Here is a 16,320-nt window from a genome sequence, read left to right as displayed (position 1 = left end):
ATTGATCTCACTCTTTTTTTGTTTCTTACAAATTGCGGTTGAGATCCTTCAACAACCATCAGTTTTCTGCCTTCATCGTCTCTCAAAAGGGCCCTAAATTGACATTGCCCCACTTCACTTCAAACAAGCTTGAGTCAACCTTTCTTTGGGAAGAACAAGCCTCAGTCAATCGGCCTCTTTTCACCGGCACCCCTCTCTTCACATAAAAGCCATCTTTCAGCGAGCACCCTGCTATTCATCAAGACCATGTTTACATCAAAATCTCACACAATGCATGTTATTGCAATTCAAATAAGCGTCATTGAAAACCAACCAACCTTATGATTTCTTTATGATGCTAACAGGGCAGAGGGCTGCTTTCTATGGCTCTATATGTTCAAGGCAGCGCCTCGGGCAGGATCTACATTGGAATTTATGAGAGCAAATGGCAGCTATGCCTGGAAAGTGTTTACACACCGTTGTCCCACAATTCAGTGATTTGTTTCTTTATTCATTGCTTCATTGACATCTGCTGAGCTGATCTTGTGGAAGAAACTTTTAACTTTGTTAAAGCAAAAGACCGATGACAGACAAGCTCGGCTTTACCTTCTCAGAACGAGAGGTTCCTGTCTAAAGCAAGCCAATCATGCCTTGTTTTTGGATCCATCTCAAATATTACCTTTACTTGCAATGAAAAACATATAATGGAAAATGTCATTTTGCTCTTTTGAAATCGTATGTACTATGTAGACTGTATACCAGGGAGGAGTTGGTAAGATTTTTTACTGTTTTTGAAAGAAGTCTCTAATGATCACAGAGGTTGCATTTATTTGACAGATATATTGTGAAATAAAACAGATATATTGTGAAATATTTTTACAATTTAAAATAAAAGTTTTCTATTTTAATAGATTTTAATTAGGGTTATTTTTCTAATCGTTAGAGTTCTTCTTCTTATTCCGCTTTTGAGTCTATGGGAGTCCATAGAACCACTTCCAGGAAAGTTATGGAATTTGGCACAAATATAGAGAATAGTCTATATAGTCCAATTGTCACCATAGCAAATTTGGCCTCTCTAACTCAATCCATCTAGCACCACCAACTGTCCAAATTTGCACCCACGTTTATGCTAATAACTTGCCATTTCACAAAATGTGTACCAGATCATTTTCAGACCATGCCATCAAAAATGTATGGAATTCAAGTTGATTCGTCAAACCATTCTCAATTAAAACAACACATTTGATGGATTATACTGTTAAATTACTGTTTTTGGTCAAATAAATGTTGACTAAGATTAAAGTGAAAAATTATTGTGCATAAAATGGCCCCATTTAAAACATTGGGCCCTATCATACACCAATGCGATGCCAGGCACGTGTTTTTTGCTAGTTTCAGCCCGACGCAGTTATCAGCGCCACATTGTTTAAATAGCAAATGCACTCGTGCCCATCTGTTCGTGCCCATGGCTGGGCTCTCAGTCTCGACCTCAGACGTCACGCTCATGGACTGTTGGCTGAACGTCTGATGCATATAGCACACTTTTCTGGAAACACTTCAAGAGTTTCGAAGTCGTCATCTGATTGGATGACTTCTACAGGATGTCCGTGAGACGTGTGTGTCGCGTTCTTTAACTGTCCGCTTAGAAACAAATGCTGCAACGCCAAACTCCCTTGTGGAAGAAGAACGTTGTTGTGTTTACAACTGTGACAATGAGCGCTTACCAGGAACAACTAAATGCTGGATTTTCAAAAGTGTGTTTTCAATGTTTATAAATGAATAATTTGGATGCACGCCGGTCTGTTATTACAGAGACATCGACTTTACATTTTCACGCCCCTAAACATGACGTGGAACAAAACTAACTGTGATTGGTTGCATTACATGTCAGTCAAATTTCCTCTTGGGCGGTCCTTGACCAATGAAATCTGCAATGGAGTCTACGCAAGACGATGGGCATGCTGGTCTGAAAACAAGGTGTGTTCAGGCGCATTGTTGGCGCGTTGCTATTTTGAGACAACTAAAACTGGCTTTTAAAGGGAATGGGAGATGAGACTCTGATTGATTTATTGCATGTTACGCCCAAAACACACCCATGACTCATTAAGAGACTAGTACAACCTTTTTGAACCATGCGTCTGTCGTTAAACTAGCAAAAGTGGATTCGGACACGCCCTAAGTGCACCTGAGGCATGTGCTTCACGCTATGCGCTCAGGATGTTAAAATAGGATCCTTAATGTCAGATAATAGTTTTGCTCTAAGCTAGAGTTTTATGAAAACATTTTTATAGTTCCATCTTGCTTATATATCATACATACGGTAAAACATTTACTACAAAGCAAACTATATGAGAGGCGAACCAGAGAGAAAAGTGGAATGGTGCAGACAAAAAAGCAATTCAATGCATTGGTGAAGTCTATCCGACAGATCTCAGGGTTGTGGAGAGGACAGAAGAGAGAGGATGGGGGGGGAAACGTAAGTAAAGCACTTACCTGGACATCTTTCCCAGCCCACTTGCATTCATCTCGTCGAGAAGGTGAAGAAGGCCAGGTTATCTACCAGTCAGAGAGAGAAAGAGAAATTTAAAGGGGAAAGAATACTGGGATATCTTTTGTTGAAAGGTTCTAGTTGTATAATCTAACTCTGTCTATTAACCCTCACTGTAGCAACTTACTCGTTTAAAGCACAAAAACAATGGGTCAAAATGACATACAACAGTTCACTCAATTAAATGTAGCATAGCAACAAGTTTTACAGGAAAATATTTACAATTTGTATCCCCCAGTGTGCCCCACACACTTCACATTAAGGTCAATGTTTACTGATGCCACCGTATTTGAAATTCAATATAATTATATAGTATAATGTATAATGCACTTTATTTCTCAACATGTATAGTAATTAAAAAATGTTGAAACCATTACAAAAAAAAAAAAAAAATCATGGTCATCATTTATTATTGTTATTTACAAATGAGAGGCTATTCAGTAGATCCTAGATAAATATTCCACATTATTTTCAACACAGCCTAAGGAAACTTTAGAGCGTCTCAGAGGACAGCACTGAGATTCAACCTTTTCTGAGAAGACTTTTATATCAAATCAACTGCACTCTAAAATGCATTTTCACCTACTTTACAGGAGGGTCAGGAAGATTCCAGAGTCATGAAACTTTAGAGAGTGTCAGAGAAATGCAGTAAGATGAACATATACCATTCAAAAGTTTGGGGATGGTAAGATTTTTTTTACTGTTTTAAAAGATGTCTCTTATGCTCACCAAGGCTGCATTTATTTGATCAAAAATACAGTAAAAAATAGTAATATTGTGAACAATTATTTCCATGTGAATATATTTTAAAATATTATTTATTCCTGTGATGTCAAAGCTGAATTTTCAGCATCCTTACTCCAGTCTTCAGTATCACATGATCCTTCAGATATCATTCTAATATGCTGAGTTGGTGCTCAATAAACATTTATTATTATCAATGATGAAAACAGAATAAAACAAAAAGAACAGTATTTATTTGAAATATTTTTTGCTGTCACTTTTGATCAATTTAATGCATCCTTATAAATAAAATAATTAATTTCTTCAAAAAAAAAGAGAAAAACTTTCTAGATGTGTAAATCCTAGGAATCGTGCAAGAGTTCTTCAGTGGAAAGAGTAATGGAACTGTATTAGTGGTAAAAACAAGGTTTCTATGGGACTGCTGTCACAGCGAGTTACTTTCACCCTGTGGCTGGAGAGAGTTGAGTGTGCTGTAATATAGCTCCTGTCTGATGGCTGTGAATGTGTGAAACTGCATCCTGATCAGATAAGCTCTGAGTGAAAGTGTGTCGAGACAAAGAGAGAAAGTACTGTACAATACTGAATATTCTCTATTTGGAAGATTGTATGGAGGAAGAAAGTTTTCTTTGGTAGCGGTACATGTTGCCCTCATTAGACCCCTTAGTCTCTGTTCCAATAACTGAATTTTTGACCCAATTTTTTTTTCAGTGGTCATAGAAATTTTCCTCCATCATACAAACAAAAATGATATTCGATTCACACACACACGTTTTATGGGGACTTTCCATAGACAATAACTTGTACAAACTGTATATTCTTTCTCTTAAACCTAACTCTGCCCCTAAGATATCTGACAAAAGTAACATTTTCAGGATATCTTATACATCCTGTATTTCCTCATATGGTAACATTTATATTAGCTTTGTTCTGTGAAGGTTATGTTCATAAAGTTGTATAAGCTAAAGTGGGCTGCGGTTTTGCCCTGGCACCATTTGTACTTCGCTATGTTTATTTTGTTCATTATTTATCCAGGTGAATGGATAGCAGCTCTCAGCCAGACTCTATGCGATCAGTATGACAGCTTTACTCTGAAATATTCATACTCTTTTCGCTAGAAACAGATCCCCCTGTGTGCTGATGTGTTCGTGTTTGTGTGTATAAGGCTGAGAGAGAGAGAACAAGAGAAAGAAAGAGACTAGCAAACGTACAACTATTTTATATAGAACTTTTATGTGTATATGAATTATTTTAGCTTTAATTTGATAGCAGTGGTTTAAAACAAAGGAATTTTGAGAGACAACATCCCTGAGAGGGTATTGAGTGCTGACAGCTTTAACATGCTAACTGTTACACTATCAGCAACTTTCAGCAAAATTGCGTGAACTCTAAATTCAGCCCATTTAAATCACAATCATGACAGCTATCAAAACACGGCTTCTGTATTCACCATCTCTAACAATAACCTTCACGACAATGACTTAAAAACGGATTCTGTGAGCTATGTTTTGGTTTTCAGTCTCTGTTTGATTGGTGCCGAATGGACGTGACCTTCAACCAGACTAATTATGCAGGGCTTCTCTATGACCAGACAACTTACCAGGTAGTCGAGTTAGCTTTTCACATCCTATCAAACTAGCTAGAAAACTACAACAATTTAATTTGAATGATGTCCCACAAAAATTGGTTTAATAGCTGTTCTAACCCTCTCTTCTTACCAGTTGCTGGTCCATGTTGATGTCCACCAAGTTGAAGGACAGCACATGGTCTTTTGCCCCCACAAAAAGCCGACCTCTCTCCTCGTCCAATAAAAAGGTGTGATAGGCAGAGCTGTTGGCCAATCCATTGAAAGTGAGCAGGTTGTTAGACTCCAACATTTCTGTGGGGGAAAAAAAGTGAACATAGTATAGGATTTATTGCGCATTTGAGAGATGGTCTCCAACAAACTTCAAAAGCAAACGCTGACAGAAAAATGAACACACATTTGCTGATCTTTCAAATATGGTCAATAATATGATGTTTTTCCCAACCCAATCTTCATTTGAGAGTTATAAGGCTGATGGGGAGACTAAATGATGGACCTTGGCACTGACAGCAAACAGCTCAGCAGGGACGGCAGCTCTGCTCTAGTGTGTGTGAGACGTGTGACTGTGGTTTTGGCTTAAATACAGCTGGGAAAGCTGGCGGTGCTCATGGATACACATAGATATTTGCTTGTAGATTTTGCTTTTGTTCATGTCGTTTTTTTTCCTCTACAGAGCAAATAACTGAATGAAGCCAAGCCATGAAAAACACGAGCAATCTGTATAAATTCGTCTCAAGTAGCTTCGAAATATTTATGGACACATTTGCTAAGGATTTCTTATTTTCTTTCTTTCTTTATAATAGGAATAGTTCATCCAAAAATGACAATTATGTCTTAATTTACTCACCCTTGTGTTCCAAACATCACTCTGAAAGAATCATTCTACAGTGGCTGTTAAGCCACAAGAAAGCACAATAAAAATACTACGATAAAGCATTATAGTCTTCTGAAGACATACAATAGAGCTTTTGTGTAAAGAAACAGATTCAAATGTGTTATCTTTACATTCAAATTTGAAAATGTGCATGCAGTGATGATATGCTACAGTGAATTTTCAGTGAATAACAAGTTTGGTCTGTTCCTCAAACAAATCTATCATATCGCCTCAGAAAACTGGGAATATTGTCTCGGGTTGCTGTATAGTGAAGAGTCCAACAAAGATGTGTGACAGAAAGACGATCAAACAATATTTAATAATACCAGGAACAATCAAGCAGTACAGGTGTAAGAACTAAAACAAACAATAGCAATACAAATCTAAGACTAAACAGAACATCACATGACAAATATCGTGCAATATAATGCATGTGTATGGGAAGACTTTTATGGTTCTTTTCCTTCCCTTTCAGAGGACTTGAGAGCACTTTTGTTATGCTAAATGTGCACTGTATGGAAAAGAACACTGTGGACATGCTGTCTAACATTGCCTTATATGTTCCACAGGAGAAAGAAAGTCATACCATGAGGGTGAGTAAATGACGGCAGAATTTCTATTGGTGGGTGAACTATTACTTTAATGAACAGCAAGCTATAATTACAGCATTTGTCCTTAAGGGAAGTAAGATTTTCCCTGCCGTCACATTTAAATTGCTCTCCAGAGAGACATTAATAGCAGCTGAGAAATAAGGCAGTGTTTGGACAGTTATTGTAACCTGTGATTGTCTGTCTGTGCATGCATGTGTTCGGTTGAGGGGTTAGTTCACCCAAAAAGGACAATTCTGTCATTAATTACTCACCCTCATGTCGTTCCAAACCGTGAGACTTTCGTTCATCTTCGGAACACAAATGAAGATATTTTTGATGAAATCTGAGAGATTTGTCCTTCCATAGACAGCTACGCAACCGACATTTTGACACTTAAAAAAATTCATAAAGAGATCATAACACTAATTCATTTGAATTGAGCGATTTAGTCAACATTTTCGGAAGAGACTCAATTGCTTTATATGATGAACAGATTGAATTTAGACTTTTATTCATCTATAAACATGATCAGCGAATATAAACAGAAGCTCAACCGAACCTGCTTGACACGCGAGAATGAACCTCAATGGTTCTCGCAGAAGCTCAAACGTGCTGTGTAACACGAGAATGAACCTCATTGGTTCTCACACATCAAGCGAACATGCTTGAGCTTCCGTTTACCACAACCAATGTGTGAGTTGATCAATGTTTATGTGAATAAAAGCCTAAAATCAATCTGTTCATCATATAAAGCAATCGAGTCTCTTTAGAAAATTCTGGACTAAACCTCTCAAAACATATGGATTAGTTTTACCATCTCTTTTTGAAGCATCAAATTTGTGTAGCTGTCAAAGGAGGGACAGAAATCTCTCAGATTTCATCAAAAAGATCTGCATTTGTGTTCCGAAGATGAACGAAAGTCTTCCGGGTTTGGAACAACATGAGGGTGAGTAACTAATGACAGAATTCTCATTTTTGGGTGAACTAACCCTTCAAGTTATGAAGGGCAATAGATAAAACAGGGTAAACACCCATAAACAGGGTGGGCTACACACACTGTCCAGCAAAATCATCCACATGACATTTAGGATACAAAAAAGGTTTCAAAGCCTGCTGCAGTATTTATCATACACGTAACCAAAAAAAAATACTGAATACAATTGTGTTCATTTTATTAGCACATTTTGCATCATGTAAATCTTTATAACCATGTACTGTAGTTCTATGTCAGAAGAGAATTCAGAATGACACAAGAGTTTTGGCCTGAAGGGAAAAAGAGGAAGAACAGGATAGAGGAAAGAGTGAAAAAGGAGAGATTAAACCTGTGGAGTGGCACAGAAGAGAAGAACAGGGTGATGAGAGATTAAGACTAGGGTTGAGATGACTCAAAAGAGTTCAGCGAGACAAGAAGAGAAAGAGAGAATGACGGTGAATCTCTCACTCGGGTTTGGAGAGCTCATTTTGGAGTGCCTGTGGTGTTTCCATTTGGCACCATGACTAAAAAACACTCAGAATGCCTTTTACACACTCAGACACACTTGAAACACCAGGAATTCATCTCACCATCACTTCAATGTGCATTCACTCACATACACAGGCTTTTTATAAGAGAAAACAGTGCCTCTTAAAATACAAATTGTTCAGAAAGCTTGATTCCTTCCATTAACCAAAAATCCAAAAGTCTCTGTGCTAAGGGTTAGTTCGTCCAAAAATGAAAATTCAGTCATCAATTACTCACCCTCATGTCGTTCCAAACTCCGCAAGACTTCCAGAAATGAAGATGTTTCAGGCGAATAGAGTTTCAATGGAGGGACAGAAATCGCTCAGATTTCATGAAAAACTTCACTTGATGAACGAAAGTCTTTTTTTTTTTAAATGACATGAGGATGAGCAATTTAAAAAAAAGTGTATTTCCATAAATTTGGACATAAGCCCATACAGTTCAGTGATGCATTTTTCAATCAAGTTGACAATGTATTGGACTTGGAGTGTATGACTATATATTTCTCTTACTGTGAGGAAACAAAGAGCACAAAGTTCAATGAGAGTTTCCTCTGACCTGTATGTCATAGAAACATCTGTTGAATTATGTCATTGTTGCTGTCATAATCTGTCTTTCCTCTTTTTAATTCTTTTCTTAACATGTTTTATGATCACTTCTCCTGGTGTTAACGAGTGACTGTGTACATTTGGCGGTTTCAAATAAGTGTGTAACATCAACTGACACTGGCGGTCTCATCGGATTGTCAAGTGTCCGCTTGCGTAATACACTTATGCAGGGAAGAGGTCTAATTAAAACAGACACACATACACATACAGCAAGAAATATGCTCTGCAAACTCAAAATGGCTCCATCAACAATTATAAACACTCACTTTTCAAGAGGAAATTAACTGTGCACTTGATTATTGTTAACGGGAACCTTTTGAAAAGCATTACATTTGAACAAATAGTGTGTGAGTACAAATGTGCATGTGATCGTTTTGAAACAGTGTGGCTTCGTTTTACTTGCGTGTGTCATTATCGAAACAATAAATCAATCATCTTCACAAGTTTTTAATCAGTCAAACATGGGAAAACAAAGCATGATGTAATGTTTACACTTATTAGATCCAGACAGTTGCCAGGGCATTAGCAAACACATAAATCAGATTCCAAAGGTGGAACATCATGTACTTAGTACATCATTGTGCTTTGTGAGTGTGTGATCAGGTCGAGGTGTGAGAGAAGTGCATTTATTTGGGCTTGGTAATCAAAAGCCACCTGAGAACATGAAGTTTCCAAACTTAAATAAAATAACCTGGTCTTGTGTAATATGTGAACATAAGATATATAAGATGTATTATCTAACGGCCTAGTAAAAAAGTGAAAAATTTATTTTTTAATCAGTAATGTCCACACACAGCGTTGACATAAAGACTTGATGTGCCTGTGGCGCCATTTTTACAAAAGGATATTAAGTTGCTTCTTGTATGTTTGATACTAAATTATATTAAGTTGTTTCTTGTACACTTTCAAAGTGGAGCTAAAATCTAAGTCAGTTTCATCTGAAACTGATGAAAATGAATCTGGCAGCGTTTTATTACGTCAACCCAAGTTGGGTTGAAAATGGACTAACCCAGCAATTGGGTTGTTTTAACCCAGCGGATGGGTTAAATGTGCCACCAAAACAGCACCTACCCACCGAGGCTTGGACTAAAGGTGTCCTGTGGTCTCTGGCACCAAGACGTTAGCAGCAGATCCTTCGAGTCCAGTAGGTTGCGAGGTGGAGTCACTGTGGAGCAAACTTGTTGGTCCAGCACATACCACAGATTTGGGGAATTTGGAGATTCAACACCTTGGGAATCTGGGGAATTTGTGAACACCTTGAACTCTTCACCATGTTCCTCAAATCATTCCTGAACAATGTGTGCAGTGTGGCAAGGTGTATTATCCTGCTGAAAGAGGCCACTTCCACCAGGGAACACCATTTTCTGCATTGGTCTGCAACAATGTTTATGTAGGTGGCACGTGTCAAATTTACATCCAACATGAATGGCCAGACCCAGGGTTCCTGGGAAAAAATGGGACCAGGTAACCTTCCTCCACTGCTCCAAGGTCTAGTTCCGACACTCGCATGCCCATTGTAGGTGCTTTAGAAGTTGGGCAGGGGTTATCATCCTAAGTGGTCCGCGGCCATGCAGCCTCATACGCAGCAGAGTGCGATGCGCTGTATGTTGCAGCACATTCCTTCTGTAACAATTTTGTGTGACTTGTGCCACAGTGGACCTTCTGTTGGCTCCGACCAGATGGAATAGCCTTCATTGCTCTTGTGCATCAATGAGCCTTGGGCATCCAACACCCTGTCGCTGGTTTGTGGTTTGTCCCTCCTTGGACCACTGTTGGTAAATTCTCACCACTGCTGGCTGGGAGCAACCCACAAGGCCTTGCCATTTCAGAGATACTCTGACCCAGTTGCTCTGCCTTAACAATTTGTCCCTTATCAAAGTCTCTCAGATCTTTATTTCTTGTCATTTCACGTTGATTACAAGAACTTATTGTTTGCTTGTTGATTACAAGAACTTATTGTTGCATTTGTTGTGATGCAAATGTCAAAATGATTTACAAATCATGCACTATGGTCAAATTATTTTGAGGTCACAATATAGCACAAACATAAGTCCTTATTAATTGATAATCTGCCCCTGCAATCATAATTTGTGTGAAAAGGAATAAAAGTTGATGGTATTTTTCTGCCACCAGTGTTCATTTTAGCTGGAATATGCAGTGAATTGTATAGGAACGTTTTTTGGAGTATAATTTGCAGTTGTAGGTAGAGGCATAAGTTTTATTTTTTTGCAGGTTTTGCTCAGATTCAACAATAGTGTCAGTTGCTCAATAACGCATGAGCTGTAATCATCATTTAGCCCAGAGTTATTTATCTATTAAAGATTACCTGAGAACAACATGAGGAACCGGTTCTCAGAATCAAGGGTTTTAGCTGTCAGAGACAAAGACAAGGAACACCAAACAGTTTCAGTCTAGGATGTAACCAAATATTCAAGATTGTGGGGATCAAATGTAAACCTTTAGGAATCGAATCACGGAAATCACTATCATCAGAATACTGATGCTACAGAAACACATTTCAGTTTCAGAATAATAAGTGTAGGTTTGTTCATGAACTAATAAATAGTTAAAGTCTATAAGGAATCTGCAGATATATTATTGATTAATATGTGTATGAATGGAATATATCTTGACTCTAATGCCAAAAGTATTGGAACACCCCTCCAAATCATTGAATTCCGGTGTTCCAATCACTTTCATGGCCCCAGGTGTATAAAATCAAGCACCTCTACAAACATTTGTGAAAAAATGTGTATTCAAGCGTGGTCCCGTGATAGGTTGCCACCTGTGCAATAAGTCCATTCGTGAAATTTCCTCACTACTAAATATTCCACCGTCAACTGTTAGTGGTATTATTATACCAAAGTGGAAGCAATTGGGAAAAACAGCAACTCGGCTGCGAAGTGGTAGGCCATGTAAAATCACAGAGCGGGGTCAGCGCAACTTTCTGCAGAGTTAATGGCTACAGACCTCCAAACTTCGTGGGGCCTTCAGATTAGCTCAAGAACAGTGTGTAGAGAGCTTCATGGAATCGGTTTTCATTACCGAGCAGCTGCATCCAAGCCTTACATCACCAAGTGCAATGCAAAACGTTGGATGCAGTGGTGTAAAGTATGCCGCCAGTGGACACTAGAGCAGTGCAGACGTGTTCTCTGGAGTGACGAATCACTTCTCTATCTGGCAATCTGATGGACGAGTCTGGGTTTGGCGGTTGCCAGGAGAACGGTACTTGCCTGACTGCATTGTGCCAAGTGTAATGTTTGGTGGAGGGGGGGATTATGGTGTGGGGTTGTCTTTCAGGGGTTGGGCTTGTCCCCTTAGTTTCAGTGAAATGAACTCTTATTACTTCAGCATACCAAGACATTTTGGACCATTTCATGCTCCCAACTTTGTGGGAACAGTTTGGGGCGGAGACTGCGAGCGAGGCCTTCTCATCCAACATCAGTGCCTGACCTCACAAATGCATTTCTAGAAGAATGGACAAAAAGTCCCATAGACACACTCCTTAACCTTGGGTTTAACTCCGATATTATACGGATTAAGGATGTCATTAAAGTTCATGTGCATGTAAAGGCAGGCATCCCAAAAATTGTGGCAATATAGTGTATATTGATAATCGACAACCTTTTATGGTGGAAAAGAGAACACTTTCAGTAGTTAAAAGAAAACCGCACTTGCTAAATGACAACATGCTTCAATTTCAGACAAAAATACAAAAGGCATGAATGATATCATTATGTTTTATATACAACAACACTGTTCAAATTTGGGGTCAGTAACAGGTCAGTATATTTTTTAAGAATTAACACTTTTATTCAGCAAGGTTGCATTAAATTGATTAAAAGTGACAGTAACATTTATAATGTTACATAAGATTTCTATTTCAAATAATTATTGTTCTTTTGAGCTTTCTATTCATCATATAATCCTGAAAAAAACTACCACAAAAATATTCCAAAAATATTAAGCAGCATGACTGATTTTAACTGATAATAATCCGAAATGTTTCTTGAGCAGCAAATCAGCATATTAGAATGATGTAAGACTGTCATGTAAGTAATGGCTGCTAAAAATTCAGCCTTGCCATCACAGGAATACAATATTTTATAATGTTACTGTTTTTTAATACTCTTAATTTACTGTATCAAATAGTGAGCATAAGAGGTGACTTTAAAAAAATCTTACTAACCCTTATCTTATAACCTGAGATAGGACAAAAAACAGGTCACATTTTGTGTTTGAGATTCCAGAACATACGGTGCCCCTGCCTGGCATTGTGGGTAATCTACAGCACGCAGTCACACAGGAGGAAGTGGCTTTAGACATGCTGCTAATCTGAACCTCACCGGTTTAAACAGCACTCAAACAGGCAGGAGAAGAGCTAGTCTCATCCTCTTCAAACCACTGACACCATCTCTCCGTCTCTTTCCCTCCATCTATTGTTGTGGAAAAACATCTGAGAGCACGAGCAATGAGGGGAGGGCAGGTGGAGGCAGAGGAACGGTCCCATCTGAGGCTGATAAAAATAAACTTCCCTACCCTACATACTGCCTGCACTCTCTTCTCTGCAGGGCACATGTGTGTGTGTGTGTGTGTGTGTGTGTGTGTTTGCATGTGGGGAAATGAAACATGAGTGCTATACACACTCACCTTTTTCCATTCATCACAGCATGCATGTCCATCTAATCAAATCTGGAGTTCTGATTATTTGCGGACGTGATCATTTGAACCCTTTCCACAGGGTCCAAAGATGATTTTAAGGCAATCAAATCCCTAAAATCAAATCTAATCCAATTTTCATCATGTCTTTTTGCTTTCCAAGGGGGAAAAATGTATTATGGCATAAATGTTTTCCATTTCACAGGAATTTGGCGGAGTATTGTTTTAGGTGTGTGCGCTCTAACACTGCGGCTTTATTTCTGAAGAGGATACGGAGTTCACATGCTGCAAACGCAACCCAACACCAGATTCTTGGCGTGTTTGTGAATTAAAAGCTTAATTAAAGTGAAATAAAACTTCTCTCATTCCTTCATGAGATTAAAGCTGTCTTAAAACATTCACTTCGGAATGAGATCGCTTTACACCAAAAACATTATTCCACCACACAAATTTGCCACACACACACACACACACACACGCACGCTGACACTGAAGTAGCCAATCTCTTATTTCTGTACTTGTTGCACCACTTATTCGAGACAACATGCAGCCACATATATTCTCATGTTCTTTATGTCTTTCCACACCACTTCACATTTATGTAAAGGTGTTATTGTTAACCTGCCATGGGAACTTTTCGGCTCAGAGGGAACACTTATACCACCCTTGTGAGGAACACCAGAGCTCAGTCAGGACTTCCTCATGGGTGGCTTCCTCTCCACACACAAACACACCTCTATTCTGATGATGGAAATGCAGCTGGGAGATTATTATATATATATATATATATATATATATATATATATATATATATATATATATATATATATATATATATATATATATATATATATATATATATATATATATATATAGATAGAGAGAGAGAGAGAGAGAGAGAGAGAGAGAGAGAGAGAGAGAGAGAGAGAGAGAGAGAGAGAGAGAGAGAGAGAGAGACTATATATCTAAAGGTTTGGTTGTACATATGTGTGAGGGCTACATTTAAAAAAAAAAAAATTCTCACAAATATATTAAAGCGCATCAAAAAAGAACACATGAGGACATTTAAATTGGCCCTCAACACATTTAATTCAGTAAAATCATTTTATCATAATTTGATATTGTCAACGACTTTCCGTGAAGCTTTAGTAAATATCATTATCATTATGTAGTATGAAAACCATTGTCTTTGAGTGTTCTTCAGGTGGTAACATTGAAATCAACATTGTTTTATGCAAATAAATCAAGACTAAACTAAAATAAATAAAATAAAATAAAATAAAATAAAATAAAATAAAATAAAAAAATAAATAAACAAATAAAAAAATAAAATAAATAACATAACATAAAATAAAATAAAGTAATAAAATAAAGTAATAAAATAAAACTAATAAAAATAAATAAAATAAAATAAATAAAATAAAATAAACAAAAAATATTTAAAAAAATAATAATATTAAATAAATAAAATAAAATAAAATAATATTTTTTTTGGGGGGGTCATAAATAATTGCTCTTAAGGGTAACAAAGGAGCACATTCACTTTTTACAGTGTACTTTTGTATATTAATATTTTGCAATAAACATTACCGTATGGAAACGTAAATATTCTATCTAACTTATATTGGAAGTAAACAGTGTAAGTTTTCTTCTCCAGTCTTATACAGAGATAACTACTGTACAAAAAAACATTCTTAGGTTGGATTCTCAGTAAAGCTTTAAAACTGTGAAACATCCCGACAAGTCCAACTCAAAAAAAATTGGCTTTGTTGATTTTATTTTCGACCAATGGAAGGTAAGGATTTTTTCAAAAAGCTGTATAAACAAACAAACAAACAAATAAATATTGGTGCCAATGAAATTACACAATTCATCTTTAAATAAATATAAAAACAATACATTCGTGCTTTGTTTTAGTAACTAATAATAAAAAAACTGCTGAATTTATAGTCTCTAAATAAATAAGACAACAAATACATACTCTTCATGAGTAATTACTTCCAAGCACCCGCATGCATTTTAACGGATGAGAATTCAGGAAAAGATGAATCAGCCAGACTGTGGTGACAAATGTTCACAGGTGTGTGAGTTTGCTCGGGTGCAAGATATCAGAATCAGTTTTGGCATTTCACCAAGTCGTGTTTGCTCAGATCAGCCTGCATAGATCGCAAACACACAGGCACTCTCAGTGCAAAAGCACAAACACACATATTCTGCTTCTCTCTCCATCTCTCTTTGTCTCCTTCATTGTTTTCCACACAAACAGTGTGTGCATGCCTGTAGGTGTCAGTGTTTGATACGGTGAACAGCTCTAGATGTGTGTGTGTGCATCTGTGTTCGGGCAGATGAGAGCTCTGGGTACTTAAGAAGCCCCCCGTGTGTTTGTGCATGTGTGCGTGCCGGATCGAGTGTGTCTGTCGCCTGACAGTCACACACCGCGGTTCATATAGTGCTCAGCTTCCACCAGCCAGCTAATGAGGAGCTGTCAGTGCAATTAGAAAGCTGGCAGAGAGAGAAATGGCTCACTTTCATACAGCCATCTGCCCTGACTGTTAAACCTCTCTCTCTCTGTGTCTCTTTCTAATTACAGAGGGAGGGTGGAACGGGCTCTTTCATTTAAACACTCTTACTGTGAATTCACTCTTGACAGCTCACTTCATCACGAACACCAATCGGACGTGAAGAGTTGTAATGTTTTAACAAAACTGCATCGTTAAAAACAGTCTGCAATTATAATAACACACTCCCTCAAAACACTGAGAATCTTATAAACAATTTACTCTAACTGAGGAACAAAAAGTGGAGGAAAGTACAGTACATTTACACGCAGAGAAGATTATGAATCTCAACCAGTGGGTCACGACCCAAAAATGGGCAAGTCTGTTCTGATAGGATCACTGTAAAACAAAACTGTATAGAATAATCAAATGCAACATCATGCACAGTTATTATAGCAAAATAAATAGGCTCATCAACTTCTAAAAGAGTGTAACCTATATCTGTTGTTGACATTAAAAACTGCATAACCAGTTAATTTCTTTGAAATTATGATGTAAATTTGCCAGCATGAATACTCTGAATGACATGTCCTCATTCTCAAAACTATGAACAAAGCTAAGCAAGGTGAAAATTATTTATGAAATAAGTTATGAATTACAATTGGTATTGTGTTGGGTCCCGAGGCAAAACCACTGTGATCATGTACAATTGACCGATATTAGAAGTCAGATTCAAA

The 16,320-nt window shown here is 37.6% G+C and overlaps 1 protein-coding gene across 1 annotated transcript in view; it reads right to left on the bottom strand.

Annotated features, from left to right (window-relative positions):
* The window catches only part of sema3ab (sema domain, immunoglobulin domain (Ig), short basic domain, secreted, (semaphorin) 3Ab), a 45,157-nt gene that overhangs the window by 26,301 nt on the left and 2,536 nt on the right, over window positions 1–16,320 (bottom strand). The window contains exons 3-4 of the mRNA XM_079825486.1: window positions 4,987–5,147; window positions 2,473–2,535 (exon numbers count right to left, since the gene is read on the bottom strand). Coding sequence (XP_079681612.1) covers window positions 2,473–2,535; window positions 4,987–5,147 — 224 coding nt within the window. The remainder of the gene's footprint in view (window positions 1–2,472; window positions 2,536–4,986; window positions 5,148–16,320) is intronic.

Source organism: Gobio gobio (assembly GCF_949357685.1).
Source record: "Gobio gobio genome assembly, chromosome: 9".
NCBI lineage: Eukaryota > Metazoa > Chordata > Actinopteri > Cypriniformes > Gobionidae > Gobio > Gobio gobio.
Note: the sequence above shows the minus strand (reverse complement) of the source record. Positions and strands in the feature narration are given on the sequence as shown.